Source organism: Pristiophorus japonicus, chromosome 24, assembly GCF_044704955.1.
Source record: "Pristiophorus japonicus isolate sPriJap1 chromosome 24, sPriJap1.hap1, whole genome shotgun sequence".
In the NCBI taxonomy this organism is placed as follows: Eukaryota; Metazoa; Chordata; class Chondrichthyes; family Pristiophoridae; genus Pristiophorus; species Pristiophorus japonicus.
In genome coordinates, this window is record NC_092000.1 from 29,652,641 (window position 1) to 29,676,340 (window position 23,700).

At 47.3% G+C, this 23,700-nt stretch overlaps 1 protein-coding gene across 1 annotated transcript in view; it reads right to left on the reverse strand.

Annotated features, from left to right (window-relative positions):
• Positions 1-2,871: 2,871 nt before the first annotated feature.
• lmx1al (LIM homeobox transcription factor 1, alpha-like) overlaps positions 2,872-23,700 on the reverse strand; it is a 345,874-nt gene continuing 325,045 nt past the window's right edge. Inside the window, exons 7-8 of the mRNA XM_070867079.1 lie at positions 6,180-6,338; positions 2,872-4,196 (exon numbers count right to left, since the gene is read on the reverse strand). Of these exons, the coding sequence (XP_070723180.1) occupies positions 4,039-4,196; positions 6,180-6,338 (317 nt within the window). The 3' untranslated portion in view covers positions 2,872-4,038. The remainder of the gene's footprint in view (positions 4,197-6,179; positions 6,339-23,700) is intronic.

Sequence of the window (23,700 nt, forward strand, 5' to 3'; positions counted from 1 at the left end):
GTTCGGAGGCTCCACGATGAGGCAGGTAGTTATGAGCCTGATGGATGAACTGGTAATGTGTAGTGTGATTGTTAAACCTTTGCTAATAAACCAACTAGTTCTTAATAGCAATGTTTTGCTATGAATTCTTAAGCAAAGAACCCACGAAGCAAATACATTACACCCCCGATTAGACATGCGTTGAAATATTTCTATATGTAGTGCGCAGGAAGCAATTCAGGTACAGGAAATTACATCAGTGGTAGCTAGAGGCCAGTGCTAATTCTTTTAAATGTTGGCAAATTCCAATTAGAAGTCAAGCATATGCCCCTTTTTAAAGGGGTACAACCAATAAAACCTGTAGATTAACAAAAAAAAAGTTTAAAGGAACCATAAGAAATTTTGTTCTTGGTTGCGATGATGCACTCCATTCCCTCCGGTGCCCACTGGTCGCGGAAGGCCTCGAGCGTGTCGGTGGACATCGCGTGCTCCATCTCCAGAGACTCTTGGGCACGAATGTAGCCACAGAAGCGAGGCAGGCAGTCGGGCCGAACGACCCCCTCGACTGCCCGCTGCTTGGACCTGTTGATGGCCACCTTGAAGGCCAGTGCTGGGGCAGGCGGTGTATGTTACTAATACCAGACTTAAACCAAACTGAGAGCAAATCATAAGTCGCACTTTCTGTACCTTATACTGCACCCATAGGCTCTGAATCCCATACTGCTACCCAGCTTTCGACCAGCTTGTACAATCCAACTTAAATAAGGGTCTGGAATAGAAAGCTTTTGGCAAATTCTGGTAACAAAACACACCATGCATTTTATTGGCTAGTCTTGAGCCTAAAGATTGACTAGAGGGTGTGTTCCAAGTGTTGTTTTGGTTCCATCCAGTTTTGGGGGGTGAGGGAAGACCAAAGATATAAGACCACTTAACAATACACATGTGCTGGACAAAAGGATTGTCGCCAACTTGTGCCTTGCCTGAAAGTTCCAATTGGACAAACAAAAGTCTGCTTCTTTTCAAAGAGAAGTCCAGTTTCCACTTCTGGTGACATGAAGTTGTTCGTTAATATTTTCAATGAGATTTCTAATCCAAGGAACTTTGGCCCAATCCCACTGCCCTATCTGTCCCAGGCTCAGGACCTGGGAATGAGTGGCAGCCCAAATCCAATACAATTATAGTGAAGGTGATGGATATGCAATGTGACATTAGGCTGGACTTACAAAGCCTGTATCCAGCACAAATGGAATGAAGGTTTTCATATCTTTAGAAAGCTGATGATATAAACGCATGTACATGGTAGCAGATTCGATGGCCTAGACATTCAGGAGCGCCCACCTTTGGGCGTGCAGGGGGATGGGATTCAGAACCTGTGCCAGAATGGCAAGGTTCGACGCAGCCTGATATTGGGCCTCGGACCTGATTGTCAGAGTTGGCGCAGTGCTGCAGCAGCCCCCCCCCCCCCCACACAATGGCAAAGGGGGCAAAGGGAGGAAAGGAGGGAAGATCGGGCCGCTGTTAGTATTACAGCAGTCCGCGGTAGTGTCGGGAGTTCAGGGATCAGAGGTCAGAGGTCAGGGAGGGCCTGGATCTGCGATCATGAGTCGGGGGGGGGCAACCGGAGCGGTGATCGGGTCCTTTAATGTAGGATTAGGGGGATCCCTTTTGCATCTCCCGTCTCCACATTCAGTAAGTTGCTTGCCTTCTTTGTTGACAGGCATTCTGTAGGGTTGGGCTCCCTGAGTTAGACCTCTTGCTTGCACCTGCAAAGGGCCTGGGTAAAGGACACCTCCTGTTCATCCTTACCCAATATGGCGGGCGGCGCACTTCAGGCTGGAAGTGAGTGAGCACTTCCTGCCTGCCATTTTGGGGCCTTAGTACATCGTGTAGTGCCTACAAAACGGACACTCCGCAACCCAATTTCTAGGCCACTGTATTCCACCAATTGTTGTTCATGATATGTGATTGGATTGGCTGATCACTCTTGTAATTATGAATCCAATGTTCAGTGCAGCACTGCCGGCATTAGAGGATCCTTCCCTCACTTAAAGGGAAGGGTTAGTGATGAGTTGAATCAATCTTATTGCTGTCCCTGTGGGACCACGGGACCTGCACGACTTGCATTACAGCCCCAAGCACTCTCAGAGCGGAGGGCTGAGGAATCGCACAGCAATCAGCGGTGAAGAGCAATCAGAAGGCACCAGACTGGTGCGAGGAATAAAGTTTGCCCTACCTGGCCGCCACTGCCTTTAAATATCGCTCCCCGAGTGGCCGGCTCCCGCCTCCTGCAGCTGCCGTTGTTGACGCCCGACGATGCTGCAGGGGGCGGGAGCAAATATCACATCCGGGTGGTAACGGGGCACTGCGCCCAGCTGGTGGGGCTTCTGTGGTGAGGAGCCATTCCCTGCTAATGTCTAACAGCTTCAAATCTACAACTCGATTGTTACCATCTACCGCAATCCCACGGAAATCTATTTACACTGAAGACCATGAAACATTTGTCATAATGAAAACAACCTGATTCACTCTGAAGATCACTACTCCATACTCCACATTCCATACTGAAGACAATCTAATGCATCACTAATCCGCAGTCCATACGGAAGACCACCTAGCTCATATTTAAGACTATCTAGCTCCACTGAAGGCTTTCTGGCTAATACAGAGACCACCTCGCTTTTGTTGAAGACCAGCTACTTGAAGATGAAGGTTAGATAAGCTCTTGGTTCTCACTGATTACTACCTTATAACAAAGGTCACCTCAATAGTGATTGTCAAAGGCAAACTAACTGACTGATCCTTTGTGCCAGTTGTTGATAAAACTGGCGTAAATTAGAAATGGAATCTCATCCTTTCCTACTCACCAGGTTCATTAATGAAGAAGTCCCTTCATAAGTCCTGCAACTTTTTAATGACGTTTGCTGCAACTGTTTTAATCCACTGTCAATGAAGTGATATTCGCTTGGGCTCAGCTCCAAATACATTTTGGAGCATGATATGATGTTGCAGGTGGTCCACTTTATGATGAAGTTTCTTGTCTACAGGCATTGGGAGACTGCAACTGACAGTAAATTCAGACACTGATTAAAGGGATGTCTAAAAGCGAGCGTTGCTTGGTTGGCATTCTGTCTTTAGGTGTTGCTGACTGTCAGCCCATGTAGGATGTGAACTTGGGGGGTTGCCTGTTCTGAAGATCCAGTGGCCAGGGGGTATGGGTGCTTGCAGGGTTCGGAGTGTCTGGCTGCAGCAATTTTCAGTTTGGGCTTGCCGGGTGTCGCTGGAACCTGAACCTCGAATGCAATTGCACCACACGTTGCACGGGTATAGTTCAGATGCAGCCTGACCCCTTCTTAAAATGTCTCTTCACTGGCAATGGTTGCAGTCCACTTCCATGGCCAAAGTGGATGGCATTTTTAGTGAATTGTAGGTAAAGGTTACAGAGGGAGGTGTCGGTGCTGTTACTGGTGTCACCCCCTTATTCCTTCTAATCGTACTTTAGATATTAAAATGGGTGTCCACAGATTACTGAGCAACCCACATGTTGTGGTCCTGAAATGTCATGCCAGTGACATTAAATTGGAGCAATGAGTGTTGGGACCATTTCTCCCCATGTATGATGTCCTAAGCAAGAAGTCCTACGCAGAAGTTTTATTCCTGAGCTACTTCTAATCAGGAAGGTTCAAGCATTTAACACACAGGGCAATGGTACACAAACACCATGTTTGAGAATATTGAGACAATTCAGTAGTACATACTTCCCTCTTCGGCTCCACACATGGAAAGGATCTACTCAAATCTGGATGTGAACGTTGCGACGTGAAGGAAATGGACCATAAGTGTTGTACGTTTTCTACAATATTCTCAGCGCGTGTGTTTGGCAGGGGGGTGTGGGGGGGGGGGGGGGTGAGGGGAACATTGTGTTCGAGGAGAGTAGAACTGCTACATGTCGTTAGGTTTCCAGTGGTTCATGATACAATCTAAAGGCTTCAGAAAGTAATAGCAACTACAACAGAAACTACTTGGAAAGTAGCCAAAAGTTCCACGGTGGCTCGCCACAGATCAAGAGGTGAAGTAGGAGTCTTGCATGGAGTACAGCCGGTCGATGGGGTTTCCCATCCTCGCCGGTAGGAGGTTGGATTCGGGCGGGGCCAGGATACAGTCTCCCAGCTGGTTGAGGGAATCATCATGGTCCATGTCATGGAAGACTGCATCGGAATCTAGGTCACACAAAGATAAACAAATGTCTTAGGATACAATTGTTCTGTCTTTCTTTTTGTTTTGTTGTGTTATGGCTTGACACGTGGCATCTTACAAAACAGAATCAACCTGGTCCCTGCAAAATCTTTCTCCAGACCAGAAGATGCTAATTCATACATAGAATTGCATTATATTTAAATCACAGAAACAGGCCATTCAGCCCAGCGGGTCTATTCCGGTGTTTATGCTCCACACGAGCCTCCTCCCACCTTACTTTGTCTCACATATTTCGTTCTCCCTCGTGAACTTATCTAGCTTCCCCTTAAATACATCTAAAGCTATTTGCCTTAACCACTCCATATGGTCGCGAGTTCCACATTCTCATCTCTACGGGACTGGCAGATTATTAGTACCTTTTCAATAGTTGTCATGTGTGAGCTTTGAGTGAGTGTTGGCAGGCTATTGGACTGTGGGAGCCATCACAAGCGAGCAAAATTACGTCTTCTTCTTAAGTCTGCATTTCAGAGAAGGTTCACGAGGTTGATTCCTGAGATGAAGGGCTTGTCTTATAAGAAAGGTTGAGCAGGTTGGGTCTATACTCAATGGAGTTTAGAAGAATGAGAGGTGATCGTATTGAAACGTGTAAGATTCTGAGGGGGCTTGACAGGGTAGAGGCAGAGAGGATGTTTCCCCTTGTGGTGGAATCGTGAACTAGGGGGCATAGTTTCAGAATAAGGGGTCGCACATTTAGAACGGAAATGAGGAGGAATTTCTTCTCTCAGAGGGTCGTGAATCTTTGGATTTCTCTGTCCCAGGGAGCTGTGGAGGCTGGGTCATTGAATATATTTAAGGTGGAGATAGGCAGATTTCTGAATGATAAGAGAGTCAAGGGTTGTGGGGAGCGGGCAGGGAAATGGAGTTGAGGCCAAGATCAGATCAGCCATGATCTTATTGAATGGTGGAGCAGGCTCGAGGGGCCAGATGGCCTGCTCCTATTTCTTATGCTCTTATGTTCTAACTCCACACAGCTTGTTTTCACAAGGAGTCACTGGATGGTCATGAGGAGGGGTGGGAAACACTAGCTGAGTTCCCCCTCTCTATGGCCCATTGATTCTAAAGCCCATTGTGGCACTCCACCGTTACTCATGACTGAGAGAAGCTAATTCAGCACAGATTTGAATCTAGGACCTTCTTGTGTTATGAATGGCATTGTGGTAGCCTAACAAATGTCTGGGCTTTCTTGTTGCTGGCTAGTCTGCTTCAACATTGCTGTGAAATATCCCAAAATGTCAAGAGGTGGACAGAGGGCGAAAGTGGACAGCGGGCGGAAGTGGACGAGAGGTGGACAGAGGGAAGTACGAACCCAGACTAAAAGCTGCATTTTCTAAGCTTGCCCGATGGCTCAGCTGGTAAAGGCAGAGAGAGTGACTAATCACTACACTTTAATTCTCTCCCTAAACCCTTCTCTCACAGACCTCCCTCTGCTCCTTTGTGGTCCCCTTTAAAACCCAGCCTATTGAACAACCCCTTCCTAATATCTCCTCCTTATGTTTTTCTTTCCTCACAGCTCTTTGAAGAACCATGAGATATTATTTTATGGTAAAGGTGCTATTTAGATTCAAGTTGTTGTCTGTACTGTATTTGTAGAGCTGTTGCGTTGTGAGTGGCTCAGCTAGTCACGTGATGTTCACAAGACTTAATAAAACCCCAGCCAGTTGGGTCTAGGTCATCCACGATGAGGCATGCAGTTGTGAGCCTAGTGGATGAACGGGTAATGTGTAGTGTGATTGTTAAACCTTTGTTAATAAACCAACTAGTTCTTAATAGCAATGTGTTGCTATGAATTCTTAAGCAAAGAACCCATGAAGCAAATACATTACATTGTCCAACAGGTTTCTGTTTGTGTCTTTCACTTTTACAATGAGTCGCATTTATCACGGAGCTTTCCTTGTATCAGTTTTGTGCCTACGTTTTGCCCCTTCCTGTTTGCTTCTAGAACTCACCGTAAGGATGCATGTGATCACCTGGCATCTGTGGTGGGGTGAGTCCCTGTCTGAAGTGGTCGGTGCTGTAGCTACTTTGATCCATTGACATCAGCTGCTGGCGTTGCAGAGAGGAATAGGAAACCAACATCCTTTCCATTCCGGGGGCACTCGCTGCATCTGCACAAACAGGAGGGAGAGAGGCAGAGGTTGGGAGACAGAAAGTCTGAAGCAATCAGTCAGCATCTGATGTTCGTAAATCGTGTAGTGATAGAGCGTCCACCGTGGATCATCCTCATGGGTTCAGCAACGAGAGCTGAGGTCACCATCAGCGGTCGCACCTTCAGCCGTCGGGGCTTCAAGCTCTGGAACTCCCTCTCTACCTCTCTCTCCTCCTTTAACATGCTCCTTAAAACTTACCTCTTTGACCAAGCTTTGGTCACTGGCTCCACTATCTCCAAATTGTTTGTCAGAAACATAGAAACATAGAAAATAGGTGCAGGAGTAGGCCATTCGGCCCTTCGAGCCTGCACCACCATTCAATATGATCATGGCTGATCATTCCTTCAGTACCCCTTTCCTGCTTTCTCTCCATACCCCTTGATTCCCTTAACCGTAAGAGCCATATCTAACTCCCTCTTGAATATATCTAATGAACTGATATCAACAACTCTCTGCGGCAGGGAAGTCCACAGGTTAACAACTCTCTGAGTGAAGAAATTTCTCCTCATCTCAGTCCTAAATGGCCTACCTTTTATCCTAAGATTATGTCCCCTGGTTCTGGACTTCCCCAACATCGGGAACATTCTTCCTGCATCTAACCTAACCCGTCCCGTCAGAATCTTATATGTTTCTATGAGATCCCCTCTCATCCTTCTAAACTCCAGTGAATAAAGGCCTAGTTGATCCAGTCTCTCCTCATATGACAGCCCAGCCATCTCTGGAATCAGTCTGGTGAACCTTCGCTGCACTCCCTCAATAGCAAGAACGTCCTTCCTCAGACTAGGAGACCAAAACTGAGCACAATATTCCAGGTGAGGCCTCACTAAGGCCCTGTACAACTGCAGTAAGACCTCCCTGCTTCTATATTCAAATCCCCTAGCTATGAAGGCCAACATACCATTTGCCTACTATACCGCCTGCTGTACCTGCGTGCCCACTTTCATTGACTGATGAACCATGATACCCAAGTCTCGTTGCACCTCCCCTTTTCCTAGTCTGCCGCCATTCAGATAATATTCTGCCTTCGTGTTTTTGCCCCCAAAATGGATAACCTCACATTTATCCACATTGTACTGCATCTGCCATGCATTTGCCCACTCACCTAACCTGTCCAAGTCACCCTGCAGCCTCTTAGCGTCCTCCTCACAGCTCACACCGCCACCCAGTTTAGTGTCGTCTGCAAAATTGGAGATATTACACTCTATTCCTTCATCCAAATCGTTACTGTATATTGTAAAGAGCTTGGGTCCCAGCACTGAGCCCTGCGGTACTCCACTAGTCACTGCCTGCCATTTTGAAAAGGACCCGGTTATCCCGACTCTCTGCTTCCTGTCTACCAACCAGTTCCCTATCCACGTCAGTATATTACCCCCAATACCATGTGTTTTGATTTTGCACAACAATCTCTTGTGTGGGACCTTGTCAAAAGCCTTCTGAAAGTCCAAATACACCACATCCACTGGTTCTCCCTTGTCCACTCTGCTAGTTACATCCTCAAAAAATTCCAGAAGATTCGTCAAGCATGATTTCCCTTTCATAAATCCATGCTGACTTGGTCCAAATGCGCTGCTATTTCATCCTTCATGATCGATTCCAACATTTTCCCCACGACTGATGTCAAGCTAACCGGTCTATAATTGCCCGTTTTCTCTCTCCCTCCTTTTTTAAAACGTGCTGTTACATTAGCTACCCTCTAGTTCATGGGAATTGATCCAGAGTCAATCAGGCCCCGGGGATTTATCAGCCTTCAATCCCATCAATTTCCCTAACACAATTTCCCGCCTAATAAGGATATCCTTCAGTTCCTCCTCCTCACTAGACCCACTGTCCCCTAGATTAAGGTCCTGTGAAGTGCCTTGGGACGTTTGACTACGTTAATGTATATGCAAGTTGTTGATGAGGTGAGCTCCATGTCTGTCACGCCAGGCTCTCTCTGAAATGGAATGTCTCATGGTGATTGTTTTGTGTACAGAGATGCGGGCTTTGCCAATGGTAAAGGCAGTGCAATATTATGATTTATTCTCGGCATGTGGGTGAAAGTTGGTCAATTCCCTGGTTGCCTTGAGAAGGTAGCGATGGGGTAAGCTCAGATTTAATCCTTGGTCTGTGGAGATTTAGTTGAGGGGCTGGACATCCGTTCGCCCATCTGACACTGCCACTAACCCACGGCTTGTTCCTGAAACGGGTCCAATCATATATTTGGCATGGGTTTCGAGCGGTGATATTGCTGCTCGCAGGTGGGGAACCTCAGCACCGCTTTGAAATGTGGCAGTCGATTTAAGGGGTGGCTAATTAAGTCGAAGCTTTACAGACGTCACAGCTAGAGTACTGCGTGCAGTTCTGGTCACCACATTACAGGAAAGATGTGATTGCACCAGAGAGGGTACAGAGAAGATTTATGAGGATGTTTTCTGGACTGGAGAATTTTAGCGATGAGGAAGGATTGGATAGGCTGGAGTTGTTGGCACCGAGGAGGCTGAGGGGAGACCTTATTGAGGTGTATAAAATTATGAAGGGCCTAGATAGGGGGATGGGACAGACCTATTTCCCTTAGCAGAGATGTCAACAACCGTGGGGGCATTGATTTAACCTAATTGGAGGGGAAATATTTTCACCCAGAGGGTTGTGGGTGTCTGGAACTCACTGCCTGAAAGGGTGGTAGAGGCAGAAACCCTCATCACATTTAAAAAGTACTTGGATGTACACTTGAAGTGTCGTAACCTACAGGGCTACGGACCAAGAGCTGGAAAATGGGATTAGGCTGGATAGCTCTTTGTCGGCCGGCGCGGATACGATGGGCTGAAATGGCCTCCTTCCGTGCTGTAAATTTCTATGGAATAGAACCTCCACTTTTTTTGCATGCTTAACGCCCACTTAACGACCATTTTACCGCTGAAATGACGTATAACGCCCACATATCGCCCATTTTGGCACAAAATGGAAACTGACGGGCATTTTTAGGAAACTTATCGCCGAGCGTTACTTTCCCCATGTGCTTAACGCCGGGAAAAAATATTACTGCCCACCCACTTTTTTTGGCGGAATCAGCAGAATGGGTGAAATCAACGCCCATAATATCGCCCAGCGTTACTTTCCGCACTGATTTAACGCCGAGATTCAATAATACCGCACGCCCACTCTTTTTGGCGTAAAGAGCATATTTACCGAAACTAGCAGCCATGAGATCGCCCAGCGTCAATTTCACCACCTCGCACATATATCACCTACAATATCACTCACCCAAAAAAACGCCCAGAAAAAGTGGAACTAACAGGAACTAATCACAGCGTTATGGACGCCAAGTTCTAGATCGCATGGCGCGTCCTTTAAAAGGCTGCTGTGCTTCAACCTCGGCGGAGTTCGGATGTACTCTGCAGGTCGTTGGAGTTGATGTGGACATCTCTATAAACATCTTTACCATACTGCGACCAATTGGAATTGAATACGAACGTAAGAAATAGGGGCAAGAGTAGGCCATACGGCCCCTTGAGCCTGCTCCGCCATTAAATAAGATCATGGTTGATCATGGACTTAGCTCCACTTCCCCCCCCACCTCCCCCCCGCTCCCCATAACCCCATATTCCCTTATCATTTAAGAACCTGTCTATTTCTGTCTTAAATTTATTCAATTTCCCAGCTTCCACAGCTCTCTGAGGCAGCGAATTCCACAGATTAACAATCCTCTGAGAGAAGAAATTTCTCCTCATCTCTGTTTTAAATGGGCGGCTCCTTATTCTAAGATCATGCCCTCTAGTTCTAGTCTCCCCCATCAGTGGAAACATCCTCTCTGCATCCACCTTGTCAAGCCCCCTCATAATCTTTTGCGTTTCGATAAGATCACCTCTCATTCTTCTGAATTCCAATGAGTAGAGACCCAACCTTCTCAACCTTTCCTCATGAGTCAACCCCCTCATCCCCAGAATCAACCTAGTGAACCTTCTCTGAATTGCCTCCAAAGCAAGTATATCCTTTCATAAATATGGAAACCAAAACTGTACGCAGTATTCCAGGTGTGGCCACACCAATACCTTATATAGCTGTAGCAAGACTTCACTGCTTTTATACTCCATCCCCTTTGTAATAAAGGCTTTGGATATGGGCATGGTGCTGGAGGATTGGAGGACTGCTAATGTAGTACCCTTGTTTAAGAAGGGAAAAAGGGGTAGGCCGAGTAATTACAGGCCTGTCAGCCTAACCTCAGTGGTGGGAAAATTATTAGAAAAATTCCTGAAAGACAGGATAAATCTGCATTTGGATAGGCAAGGTTTAATTAGGGACAGTCAGCACGGATTTGTTAAGGGAAGATCATGTTTGACTAACCTGATTGAATCTTTTGAGGAGGTAACCAAGAGGGTCGATGAGGGTAGTGTGTACGATGTAGTGTATATGGACTTTAGCAAAGCTTTTGACCGCATGGTAGACTGGCCATGAAGGTTAAAGCCCATGGGATCCAGGGCAAAGTGGCAAGTTGGATCCAAAATTGGCTTGGAGGTAGGAAGCAAAGGGTAATGATTGATGGATGTTTTTGTGACTGGAAGGATGTTTCCAGTGGGTTTCTGCAGGGCTCAGTACTGGGTCCCTTGCTTTTTGTGGCATATATCAATGATTTAGATTTGAATATTGGGAGTATGATTAAGAAGTTTGCAGACGACACTAAAATTGGCCGTGTGGTTGATAATGAAGTCGAAAGTCATGAGTTGCAGGAGGATATCAATCTACTGGTCAGGTGGGCAGAGCAGTGGCAAATGAAATTTCATTCAGAGAGGTATGAGGTGATGCACTTGGGAGGGCTAATAAGGAAAGGGTATACCCATTAAGCGGTAGGCCACTTAATAGTGTAGATGAATAAAGGGACCTTGGCGTGCTTGTCCACAGATCCCTGAAAGTATCAGGCAAGGTGGATAAGGTGGCTAAGAAGGCATACGGAATGCTTGCCTTTATTGGCCAAGGCATAGAATATAAGAGCAGGGAGGTTATGCTTAAATTGTGTAATACTTTGGTTAGGCCACAACTGGAGTACTGCGTGCAGTTCTGGTCACCATATTATAGGAAGGTTGTGATTGCACTAGAGGGGATGCAGAGGAGATTTACTAGGATGTTGTCCGGAATGGAGAATCCTAGTTATGAGGACAGATTGGATAGGCTGGGTTTATTCTCATTGGATCAGGAGGTTGAGAAGAGACCTCATTGAGGTGTACAAAATATTGAGGAGCCTGGACATAGTGGATAGTAACAGTCTATTTCCATTGGTGGAGGGGACTATTATGAGGGGGCATAGTTTTAAGGTGGTTTGTGGAAGGTTTAGTTGGGATTTGAGGGGGGGAAACTTCTTTACGCAGAGGGTTGTGGGGATCTGGAACTCGCTGCTTGGAAGAGTGGTGTATGCAGAAACCCTCACCACTTTTAAGAGACGGTTGGATGGGCACTTAAAGTGCCATAACCTGAAGGGTTATGGACCTAGAGCTGGTAATTGGGATTAGACTGTTCGACCTTTTGTTGGTCGGCGCAGATATAATGGTAAGTACTGCAGGGAATTGAATACGGCCAGGGTGATCTCCTGGACTAGTTTTGATCGCCTGGATAGGTCGGAGAGGAATTTTCCCAGATTTTTTTCTCCCTAAATTGGCCTGGGTTTTTAATCTGGTATTTGCCTCTCCCAGGAGATCACATGGCTCCAATTGGGGTGGAGTGTAGATGTTTTTAGTATAAGGGGTGTTGCAGTGGTGTGGGGCGGACTCGTTGGGCTGGGTGCTCTTTGCCTTTCAGTCACTGTTCATGGGTTTGTATGTAACCTTTAGGGCTGCTGACCGAGGGCCGTGCGGCTCTTTGGCAGCCGGCGCAGACACGATGGGCCGAGATGGCCTCCTTCTGCGCTGTAAATTTCTATGTTTCTATGTTTCTATACCATTGGCCTTCCTGATCACTTGCTGTACCTGCATACTATCCTTTTGTGTTTCAGGCACAAGTACCCCCAGGTCCCGCTGTACTGCGGCACTTTGCAATCTCTCTCCATTTAAATAATAACTTCTTTTTTGATTTTTTTCTGCCCAAGTGCATGACCTCACACTTTCCAACATTATACTCCATCTGCTAAATTTTTGCCCACTCACTTGCAGATTTTTTGTGTCCTCCTCACACATTGCTTTTCCTCCCATCTTTGTATCATCAGCAAACTTGGCTACCTTACACTCGGCCCCTTCCTCCAAGTCGTTATGCATATCGTTAGCCAATCCTCTAACCATGCTAATATATTACCCCCAACCCCGTGAACTTTTATCTTGTGCACTCTTTGTCGGGACATTCCTTGTTTGCGACCAATCGGTGGAAAACAGAGAGTTTGCAATGGGGCCTGTCCTTCCTCACCCTCTCTTGGTGACCAATTACATGCAGCAGATTCGAGATCGCCGAAGGTTCGCTCCACTACATTATGCGACACTTCGAGAGGGTACGTTGAGGAGGCGGCCTATAAAAGTCCGAGGTCTGAAAGGCAGCGGGACTTCGAGCGGGGAGGTCGAGGAGGCAGCCTATAAAAGTCCGAGGTCGGAACAGCAGCGGGACTTCGAGCGGGAGGTTGAGGAGGCGGCCTATAAAAGTCCGAGGTCGGAAAGGCAGCGGGATTCCGAGCGGGACGTTGAGGAGGCGGCCTATAAAAGTCCGAGGTCGGAAAGGCAGCGGGATTCCGAGCGGGACGTTGAGGAGGCGGCCTATAAAAGTCCGAGGTCGGAAAGGCAGCGGGATTCCGAGCGGGACGTTGAGGAGGCGGCCTATAAAAGTCCGAGGTCGGAAAGGCAGCGGGATTCCGAGCGGGACGTTGAGGAGGCGGCCTATAAAAGTCCGAGGTCGGAAAGGCAGCGGGACTTCGAGCGGGAGGTCGAGGAGGCGGCCTATAAAAGTCCGAGGTCGGAAAGGCAGCGGGACTTCGAGCGGGAGGTCGAGGAGGCGGCCTATAAAAGTCCGAGGTCGGAGAGGCGTGGCTTGTGCAGCTGTAGCAGGGAGGCAAAAAAGAAGTAGAAAGAAATTGAAAGGTGACGTCACAGCCAAGGGGGCAAGTGATTGGCTGGTGATTGGTAAGTAGTTTTTCTTTTTCTTTTCTTTATCAGTATGTAACATTTAGCATTGTTGTTGCCAAATTAAGTTAATCTAAGGGTTAAGTCATGGCAGGAGAGCTCGGAAATGCGTTATGCTCCTCCTGTACTATGTGGGAAGTCAGGGACGCTTCCGGGACTACGTGTGCGCGAAGTGCATCCGCCTCCAGCTCCTGACGGACCGCATTGCGGCACTGGAGCTGTGGGTGGAGTCACTCTGGAGCGTCTACGATGCTGAGAATGACATGAATAGCACGTTTAGCGAGTTGGTCTTACCGCAGGTAAAGGGTACACAGCCAGATAGTAAATGGGTGACCAACAGGAAGAGCAGTGGAAGGAAGGTAGTGCAGGGGTCCCCTGCGGTCATCCCCCTGCAAAACAGATACACCGCTTTGGGTACTGTTGAGGGGGATGACTCATCAGGGGAGGGTAGCAGCAGCCGCCAAGTTCATAGCACTGTGGGTGGCTCTGCTGCACAGGAGGGCAGTGAAAAGAGTGGGAGAGCTATAGTGATAGGGGATTCAACTGTACGGGGAATAGATAGGCGTTTCTGCGGCCACAACCGAGACTCCAGGATGGTAGGATCCCTGGTGCAAGGGTCAAGGATGTCTCGGAGTGGGTGCAGGACATTCTGAAAAGAAAGAATGAACAGCCAGTTGTCGTGGTGCATATAGGTACCAACGATATAGGTAAAAAACGGGATGAGGTCCTACTCGCCAAATTTAAGGAGCTAGGAGCTAAATTAAAAAGTAGGACCTCAAAAGTAGTGATCTCAGGATTGCTACCAGTGCCACGTGCTAGTCAGAGTAGGAATCGCAGGATAGCTCAGATGAATACGTGGTTTGAGGAGTGGTGCAAGAGGGAGAGATTCAAATTCCTGGGACATTGGAACCGGTTCTGGGGGAGGTGGGACCAGTACAAACCAGACGGTCTGCACCTGGGCAGGACCGGAACCAATGTCCGAGGGAGAGTGTTTGCGAGTGCTGTTGGGGAAGAGTTAAACTAACATGGCAGGGGGATAGGAACCAATGCAGGGAGACAGAGGGAAATAAAATGGAGGCAGAAGCAAAAAATAGAAAGGAGAATAGTAAAAGTGGAGGGCAGAGAAACCCAAGGCAATAAACAAAAAGGGCCACATTACAGCAAAATTCTAAAGGGGCAAAGTGTGTTAAAAAGACAAGCCTGAAGGCTCTGTACCTCAATGCGAGGAGTATTTGGAATAAGGTGGACAAATTAACTGCGCAGATAGCAGTTAATGGATATGATGTAATTGGTATCACGGAGACATGGCTCCAGGGTGACCAAGGCTGGGAACTCAACATCCAGCGGTATTCAACATTTAGGAAGGATAGACAGAGAGCAAAAGGAGGCGGGGTGGCATTGCTGGTTAAAGAGGAAATTAATGCAATAGTAAGGAGGGACGATGTGGAATCGGTATGGGTGGAGCTGCGGAATACCAAAGGGCAGAAAACGCTAGTGGGAGTTATGTACAGACCACCAAACAGTATTAGTGAGGTTGGGGACAGCATCAAACAAGAAATAAGGGATGTGTGCAATAAAGGTACAGCAGTTATCATGGGCGACTTTAATCTACATATTGATTGGCCTAACCAAACTGGTAGCAATGCAGTGGAGGAGGATTTCCTGGAGTGTATTAGGGATGGTTTTCTAGACCAATATTTCGAGGAACCAACTAGAGAGCTGGCCATCCTAGACTGGGTGATGTGTAATGAGAATGGACTAATTAACAATCTTGTTGTGCGAGGCCCCTTGGGGAAGAGTAACCATAATATGATAGAATTCTTTATTAAGACGGAGAGTGACAAAGTTAATTTGGAAACTAGGGTCCTGAATTTAAGGAAAGGTAACTTCGATGGTACGAGGCGTGAATTGGCTAGAATCGACTGGCAAAGGATGCTTAAAGGGTTGACGGTGGATAAGCAATGGCAAACATTTAAAGATCACATGGATGAACTTCAGCAATTGGGCATCCCTGTCTGGAGTAAAAATAAAATGGGGAAGGTGGCTCAACCGTGGCTAACAAGGGAAATTAAGGATAGTGTTAAAACCAAGGAAGAGGCTTATAAATTGGCTAGAAAAAGCAACAAACCTGAGGACAGGGAGAAATTTAGAATTCAACAGAGGAGGACTAAGGGTTTAATTAAGAGGGGGAAAATAGAGTACGAGAGGAAGCTTGCAGGGAACATAAAAACTGACTGCAAAAGCTTCTCTAAATATGTGAAGAGAAAAAGATTAGTGAAGACAAACGTAGGTCCCTTGCAGTCAGATTCAGGTGAATTTATAATGGGGAACAAAGAAATGGCAGACCAATTGAACAAATACTTCGGTTCTGTCTTCACGAAGGAAGACACAAATAATCTTCCGAATGTACTAGGGGACAGTGGGTCTAGTGAGAAGGAGGAATTGAAAGATATCCTTATAAAGCAGGACATTGTGTTCGGGAAATTGATGGGATTGAAGGCCAATAAATCCCCGGGGCCTGATAGTCTGCGTCCCAGAGTACTTAAGGAAGTGGCCCTAGAAATAGTGGATGCATTGGTGATCATTTTCCAACAGTCTATCAACTCTGGATCAGTTCCTATGGACTGGAGGGTAGCTAATGTAACATCACTTTTTTTTTAAAAGGAGGGAGAGAGAAAACGGGTAATTGACATCAGTAGTGGGGAAAATGTTGGAATCAATCATTAAGGATGAAATAGCAGCGCATTTGGAAAGTAGTGACAGGATCGGTCCAAGTCAGCATGGATTTATGAAAGGGAAATCATGCTGGACGAGTCTTCTGGAATTTTTTGAGGATATAACTCGTAGAGTGGACAAGGGAGAACCAGTGGATGTGGTGTATTTGGACTTTCAAAAGGCTTTTGACAAGGTCCCGCATAAGAGATTGGTGTGCAAAATCAAAGCGCATGGTATTGGGGGTAATATACTGACGTAGATAGTGAACTGGTTGGCAGACAGGAAGCAGAGAGTCGGGATAAATGGGTCCTTTTCAGAATGGCAGGCAGTGACTAGTGGAGTGCCGCAGGGCTCAGTGCTGGGACCCCAGCTCTTGACAATATACATCAATGATTTGGATGAAGGAATTGAGTGTAATATCTCCAAGTTTGCAGATGACACTAAACTGGGTGGCGCTGTGAGCTGTGAGGGGGACGCTAAGAGGTTACAGGGTGACTTAGACAGGTTAGGTGAGTGGATAAATGCATCGCAGATGCAGTATAATGTGGATAAATGTGAGGTTATCCACTTTGGGGGCAAAAAACGCGAAGACAGAATATTATCTCAACAGTGGCAGATTAGGAAAAGGGGAGGTGCAACGAGACCTGGGTGTCATGGTTCATCAGTCATTGAAAGTTGGCATGCAGGTACAGCATGCGGTGAAGGCGACAAATGTTATGTGGCCTTCATAGCTAGGAGATTTGAGTATAGGAGCAGGGAGGTCTTACTGCAGTTGTACTGAGCCTTGGTGAGGCCTCACCTGGAATATTGTGATCAGTTTTGGTCTCCTAATCTGAGGAAGGATGTTCTTGCTATTGAGGGAGTGCAGCAAAGGTTCACCAGACTGATTCCTGGGATGGTTGGACTGACATATGAGGAGAGACTGGATCAACTGGGCCTTTATACATTGGAGTTTAGAAGGATGAGAGGGGATCTCATAGAAACATATAAGATTCTGACGGGACGGGACAGGTTAGATGCGGGTCGATTGTTCCCGATGTTGGGGAAGTCCAGAACCAAGGGACACAGGTTTAGGATAAGAGGTAGGCCATTTAGGACTGAGATGAGGAGAAACTTCTTCATTCAGAGAGTTGTTAACCTGTGGAATTCCCTGCCACAGAGAGTTGTTGATCCCAATTCACTGGATATATTCAAGAGGGAGTTAGATATGGCCCTTACAGCTAAGGGGATCAGGGGGTCTGGAGAGAAAGCAGGAATGGGGTACTGAGGGAATGATCAGCCATGATCTTATCGAATGGTGGTGTAGGCTCGAAGGGCTGAATGACCTACTCCTGCACCTATTTTCTATGTTTCTATGTTTCCGCCACCTCTGCCACTTCCCCTCCCGATACCAAGCCGCTTGGCTGAGGAGCTCCTCAGGTGATGCTTCATTGGGGTGGGGGGCTAGGGCCGAAACTCTACTTGGGAGAGAATGAGCCAGAGGTGGGAACGTGCTCCGAGCCAGAAGCAAGATGCTGTTGCTAGCTCTCATGTGTGGTTGGCAATGGAGGTACGGCACCTTGGCGTGCAGTGCCGTGCTCCGGGACCACTGGGAGCCCTGTGCCACCAGTGTTCCTGGCTACTACTCCACGTCCTCCTCCATCCCTTCCATGTTATGTTATATCTTATTACATCTTAAACTCAGTGCCAACTATGTTCTTGGTGCTTAGTAGGCCCTTTGCTGCTGGTGAATCTCCCTCGATGCCTCCCACAACAGCCAGACAAGCACACACCGCAGCCACACATGCTTTCTGAACTCTGAACTCCTTCTCTCTCTGTCTACTTTTCTGCACATGTCATGATGACCCTTGACCTCCTGAATCGCAGGAATCAAGCGTTGCCATGCCATTGCTAAGGACGGCGACACTTTACGGCAGAAGGTCAAAAAAATTGAACGTTAACACCCATTTCAGATCACTCACAGTAACGCCCATTTAAAAAAATGGAGAATAGATGGTTTGAGAATAGGCAAGAAGCCGGCGATCTGAAAACCCTTTTTTACCACCCGCGCCGGAAATATCACCCATTTTTGGGCGACAGGCACAAAAGTGGAGGTTATAGCCCTATGATTCTATCTATGAGTCTGAGCCATGGCTGCAGGGGATAGCCTTGATCATTGATTAGTCTTGAGTCATCATTGCTGGTATGGTGGATTAGTGCACGATTAAAGCATCATGACGGCTAAGATGGGTAGTGGGCAATAACATGTAAGATTTCCTGAGTGGTATTGCTCATTAACTATTTGTTAATTGAATGACACCCTTTCCTGTTTAAGAAACTGTGCAGGTTACCACACAGGGTTTTCAATTCCTCTTGAGCTCGATCAATTGCTCTTGTGGGAACCCTGACAATCTTCTTATGTGGACTGTTCGCTCTCCTTGTTCCACAGGTTCACTGGAGAAGGTAATAATCAGACTTGCCCGAAGAGAGATTCAGTGACCTTCTTCAGTGTCAGCTGTGGCTCAGTGGGCAGCGCACTCGCCTCTGAGTCAGAAGGTTGTGGGTTCAAGTCCCACTCCAGGGACTGGAGCACATAAATTTAGGCTGACATTCCAGTGCTGAGGGAGTGCAGCACTGTCGGAGGTACCAACTTTCAGATAAGACATTAAACCATCTTCTCTCTCAGGTGGACATAAAAGAACCTATGGCATTATTTCGAAGAAGAGCAGGGGAGTTCTCCCCAGTGTCCTGGGCCAATATTTACCCCTCAATCAACATCACCAAAAAAGATTATCTGGTTATCATATTGATTTTTGTGGGCGCTTGCTGTCTGCAAATTGGCATCTGCGTTTCCTACATTACAACAGTGACTACACTTCAAAAAGTACTTTATTGCTGTCAAGCGCTTTAGGACATCCGGTGGTTGTGAAAGGCTCTATATGAGTACGTCTTTCTTTTTCTTTTCTTTATACAGTGATGTGCTGCTGCCTGATTAATCTGACAAAGGTCACCTGAGGCTGCCTGGAAAGATCCAGTGGCAAAAAAATGCATTACTAACTGCTGCAGACAATGTTGTTCTCCTGGTGGAACTGGGCTGCAGATCTTCAACCAGCAGTTGGCATAACTCCGCAAAATCCTCCAGGGGTGGGGAAGGGCAGCCTTGTGAGGCACTGATGGTACAGAGTTCTAAACAAGACCTTCGAGGTCTATAATCCCTGTTGGATAGGGTATCTAAATGTTGGAAACCAATGTCTTCGGTGATGCCTCTTTCTATATTCCTGTAGTTTAGTCTTCCATTTCCTCTTCCTCCATGGAAAAACCATTTCGCTCCAGTACTTACTGTAACTGTCAGGAAAAGCCTTTAGAAATGCTTCGGAGCATCAAACAGCAAAAATTAATATTCAGGTAAAGTTTCACAAAGTTTCAGATGTATCAACCAAGGTGGCCTTCTCAATGAGGTATCTACCCAGAGATACCTCTATGTTACCACTTACAACAGTGGCAGTATTGTGAGAGGTCAGGTTGGGGGCAGTAATGGGTCGAAATTGAGGGGAGACTTTGGCTACACCCAGTTACACTCCAAGCGGGTGGCTGACCAAAGATAATTCTGATAATGCTCCTTTAAGGGCTATTGTCACAGCAGGCCATTCTGTCCCATTTCACTCTTCTCAGATCCCCGAAATGACTCAAAAATGGATACCAAGAAAGAGCTGGATAAGGCCTTCCCCCAAACACCCCCCCCCCCCACCCCCACCACCACTCTCCAACAGCCAGAGTGACGTGGGAGAGGGTCCTACCTGATTGAGAAACCAGGTAGACTTCCACTTGACCAGCCTTGGGGCCCAAATTTCCCCAGCTGCTTAGAACGGCTTACTTACCCGTGATACGCCGACTTTGTGGGGGGAAAAGCGCGCTGAAAAATGACCTCCCTAATTTGATCGCTCCTGGATCGTTGTGGTCCCATGGCGTGGCGCTGCAAAACCTGCGGGGGGCGGAACTTGGGCCGCGCTTGCTCAGCACAGCCGGCAGGGGGGCAGGGCTTGGGCCCAGTGTGTCCTCGAGTGCCGGCAGGGAGACGCATGACCGTTTGAGCATGCGCAATGAGCGTTAAAGCGTGCGCAGATGCGCAATGGGTTAGCAACCTTGGCAATCGACCATTTAAAGGGAGAGCATCCTCAATGCCTCAGCAGCATTGGCAACAGGCCATATTTCAAGGTAAAGTGTGATTAGTGATTTTTTGGGTGGCTGAGGGAGTGGAAAGGAGTGCTGCATAGGTGCATGCAAGGTCAGGACTGTGTGTTTTCAAGATTACCTGAGTGTAAATCCAATACACCAATGACACAAGAGCGAAGAATTTCTTGCATGAGGAAGTGGAGAAACTAGTCACTGTCATTGAGGACAGATGGCAGGAGCTGGATATCAGTAAGAGTGGTCCCACAAAAGTGCCACCCAAAGAAATGAGGAGACGCTGGAACCTAGTTACAGAAGAATACTTCACAGGGGTGAATACCGCAAGATCTGGAAGCCAGTATAAAAAGAAATGGCAGGACGTTGGTCAAATAGTGAGTGTAAGTAACAGCTTCATTTTTAAATTGAATTGCAATTGTAACTGTGACCATCTGTATATTTCCCACCCATCAGAAGCGCAGCGTGTGTCAAAAGTTATATTTTCATCTTTGCAGAAGAAATTGGCCCACAGGGCAAGAACTAGAGCAGGAGGAGGTCCGCCAAATCTGCACCAACACCCCTGGAACAGAGGGTCACTACCTTGCTGAGTCGCAACACCAGAAAAAGAATCAGCTCTGCACAAGCTGGACCCACACACGAGGGCGAGGGTCAGTCATAAAAATGCATCATCGCCCTTCAAATCAACCTGCTGACTGGCCTGCCATGCGTGAGACTACTCATGCCACCCATCCTGTCCCCTCTTGTGCTGCTAACCATTTGACTGTTCTGTTGTATTTTGCAGAACAAGACGACAATCTTGAACATCCTGAAGATCCACAAGAAGATCCAGATGCGTGCGCTCCAGACAAAGGCGGGTGGGGGAAGGAGGGGTGCATGGATATGTGTTCATGGAAGAATGCTGATCGTGATTATGGATCAGTCCCTAGTACAGGGCATCACTTTGCCAGACACCTCCATGAGCTCTGCTACGACATTACATGGTTTCACACCTTCCGAGGTTGCAGGTCCCAGTGGTGGAATACAGGTTGGAACACCCGTTGGAACACCCAGGGCCCCACCATCCCAGCCTGCGTCTCGCACTGGAGGGGTGCCCATGGCGAGGGGAAGGAGAAGCCGACCAGGCTCTCCTGAGGTGCAGCTTTCATCAGATGTTCATCATGTTATGTCATTGGGTGAGGAGACCAATGCCCTTACCCGATCACTCGTGGCCACCGTCAGTGGGATGCATGATGAGGTAGCGGCACTGTCGGGATAAATATCAGCTCCGAGATGGGAACTAAGGGCGGGCATATCAGAGAGAGTGCAACTGATGATAGAGGCCATGAGGGAGCTAGCTGCAGCACTAAGGGCACACAGCCCAGACAATCAAATGCCACTTCCACTGCAATCCCTGCACCAGTCTCTGTTGAGACCCAAGCCGGGCCCCCAACAGCCTTTCTTTGCTGTTGTTGTTATTGAAGTGCATTGTAAACTTTCCAATAAAAGATATTTTGCATTAAAACTGAATCATGTTTCATCAGCACCACACAACATTTAGAAACAACTGTAAAAAATAAACATCCCTCGCCCCTACAGTCATGTGTGCCTGCCGCCCCTAGCCCTGGCCGAAGGGCTTACCGGTGCGTTCTGCAGTCGGCAAGGAAGGACTGCTCTATTTTCGGTAGCTGATTTATCTTTCATTTATTTTTGATAATGTTGTGAAGATGTTGTGATGTTGTGAAGGTGTTTAGTGCTTTAGAATCCTCTAACTCACCTCCCCCGCCCCTATCTCTGGCTACCTGCGCTGATTTCTTAAATGTAGGTAAGGTTTTTCTGTGCCTACAAAAGTGGCCACATACACTGGCCTAAGTTAGTTTGGAGTAACTTTTAGATGGCCAAATTTGCTTCTATGGCCAAAGCAGGCGTAAGTGGCATGTAATGCCCCCTTTTGGAGAAAAAAAACTAAACTATAAAAAAAAATCTAACTAACTGACGTACCCTGGAGCAAGTTAAATGGGGAAATTTGCGATTTTTAAGTTACTCCAAAAAAAGCTACTTGCTCCAAATAAAGCGGGGCAACTCCTGGGGAAATTTGAGCCCCTGAAGTGGACACTCCATTGCTGAAGCAATAGTTACCTAGTGTGACTGAAGCGATAACCTTGACTTCTCCCATAGACTGCGTAAATCAGTGAAGCATGGCTGTCTATGGAGCAGGACACGCCACACTTAACCAGGCTCTGCTCCGTGTCGGGCGCATCATTGAGCTACGCACAGACGAGGAAGGTCTCAGGTTCAGTTCCTGCTTTTAGCTGAGTTAGCTAATTGATTGCATTCGAGTAGACAATTTGCTCCAACTAAATAGGTTAGGGATGATCTGGAGTCACAATTTGAAGTTGTATGTGGCCAGATCTGGGTTAGATGTTAGGAGGTGGTCCAGATTTTTTTTCTCAAATTGGTCTGAGTTTTTATGTTTTTTCGCTTCTCCCAGGAGATCACATGGTTTCGGGTTGGGGTGGCGAGTGTATCTATTGTGATGCACAAGGTCTGTGGACAGGCTGGATGGACCAGAGTGTCGTTTCCTGTGCAGCACTGTCCCGATATTGGTATGTTCGCTCCTTAGCCAGAGGTCAGTAGAGGAGCTACAATTGGTCACATCCTCTTCGACTGGGATGTCCAGTTCTGGTTGGCATTCAGTGACCTGTGCCGGAAAGTGCAAGAGTGAGCACGTCAGAGGAGGACAGGGTCAGGGTCGACTCTCATGCTCCCAGGATTAACGAACGTCGCCGATTGTCACAGACGAGGAAATCGGATAAGGTACCAAAAGATGCCATCATCAGTGGCCTCATTTTCCAGCACGAGCCTCCAGGTGTGGAGGGAGGATAACTGGAACCTTTCTCTAAAAGTGGGAGGCCCGCCCAGTGGCACCCAGAAGTGGATTGACTCCATCACAGCTTGATAGTCCCTTATTGAGACAGAGGGGGTGAAATCGATGGTAGTGCCGAAACGAATCGTCGGACTGTTTTGCACCTCACCCCATTTGCTTTTCTGTTGACTTCACGGCCAATGCACCATGAGCTGGTTCTGCATTGCTGGCCTTGGCTGAGTTCAACCCCAGAATGTCCAAATGGGCATGGCTTGCAATGCCTGGGGGAGACATCTGCCTCGTGCCAGCATTTCAAAAACTGGCTAAGACTGTTTCACCTTGACTGTGCCTGGAGTAAGGCATATGGACACTGAGACAGGCTGAAAGAAAGAAAAAAAGACCCGACGTCTCAAAGCACTTTTACAACCAATCAACTTTCAGAGTGTAGTCACTGTTGTAATGCTGTAACAAGGCTGCTCCTCTGCTGAGTTCCTCATACGGATGGTGTTTCCATACAATGAATCTGGAT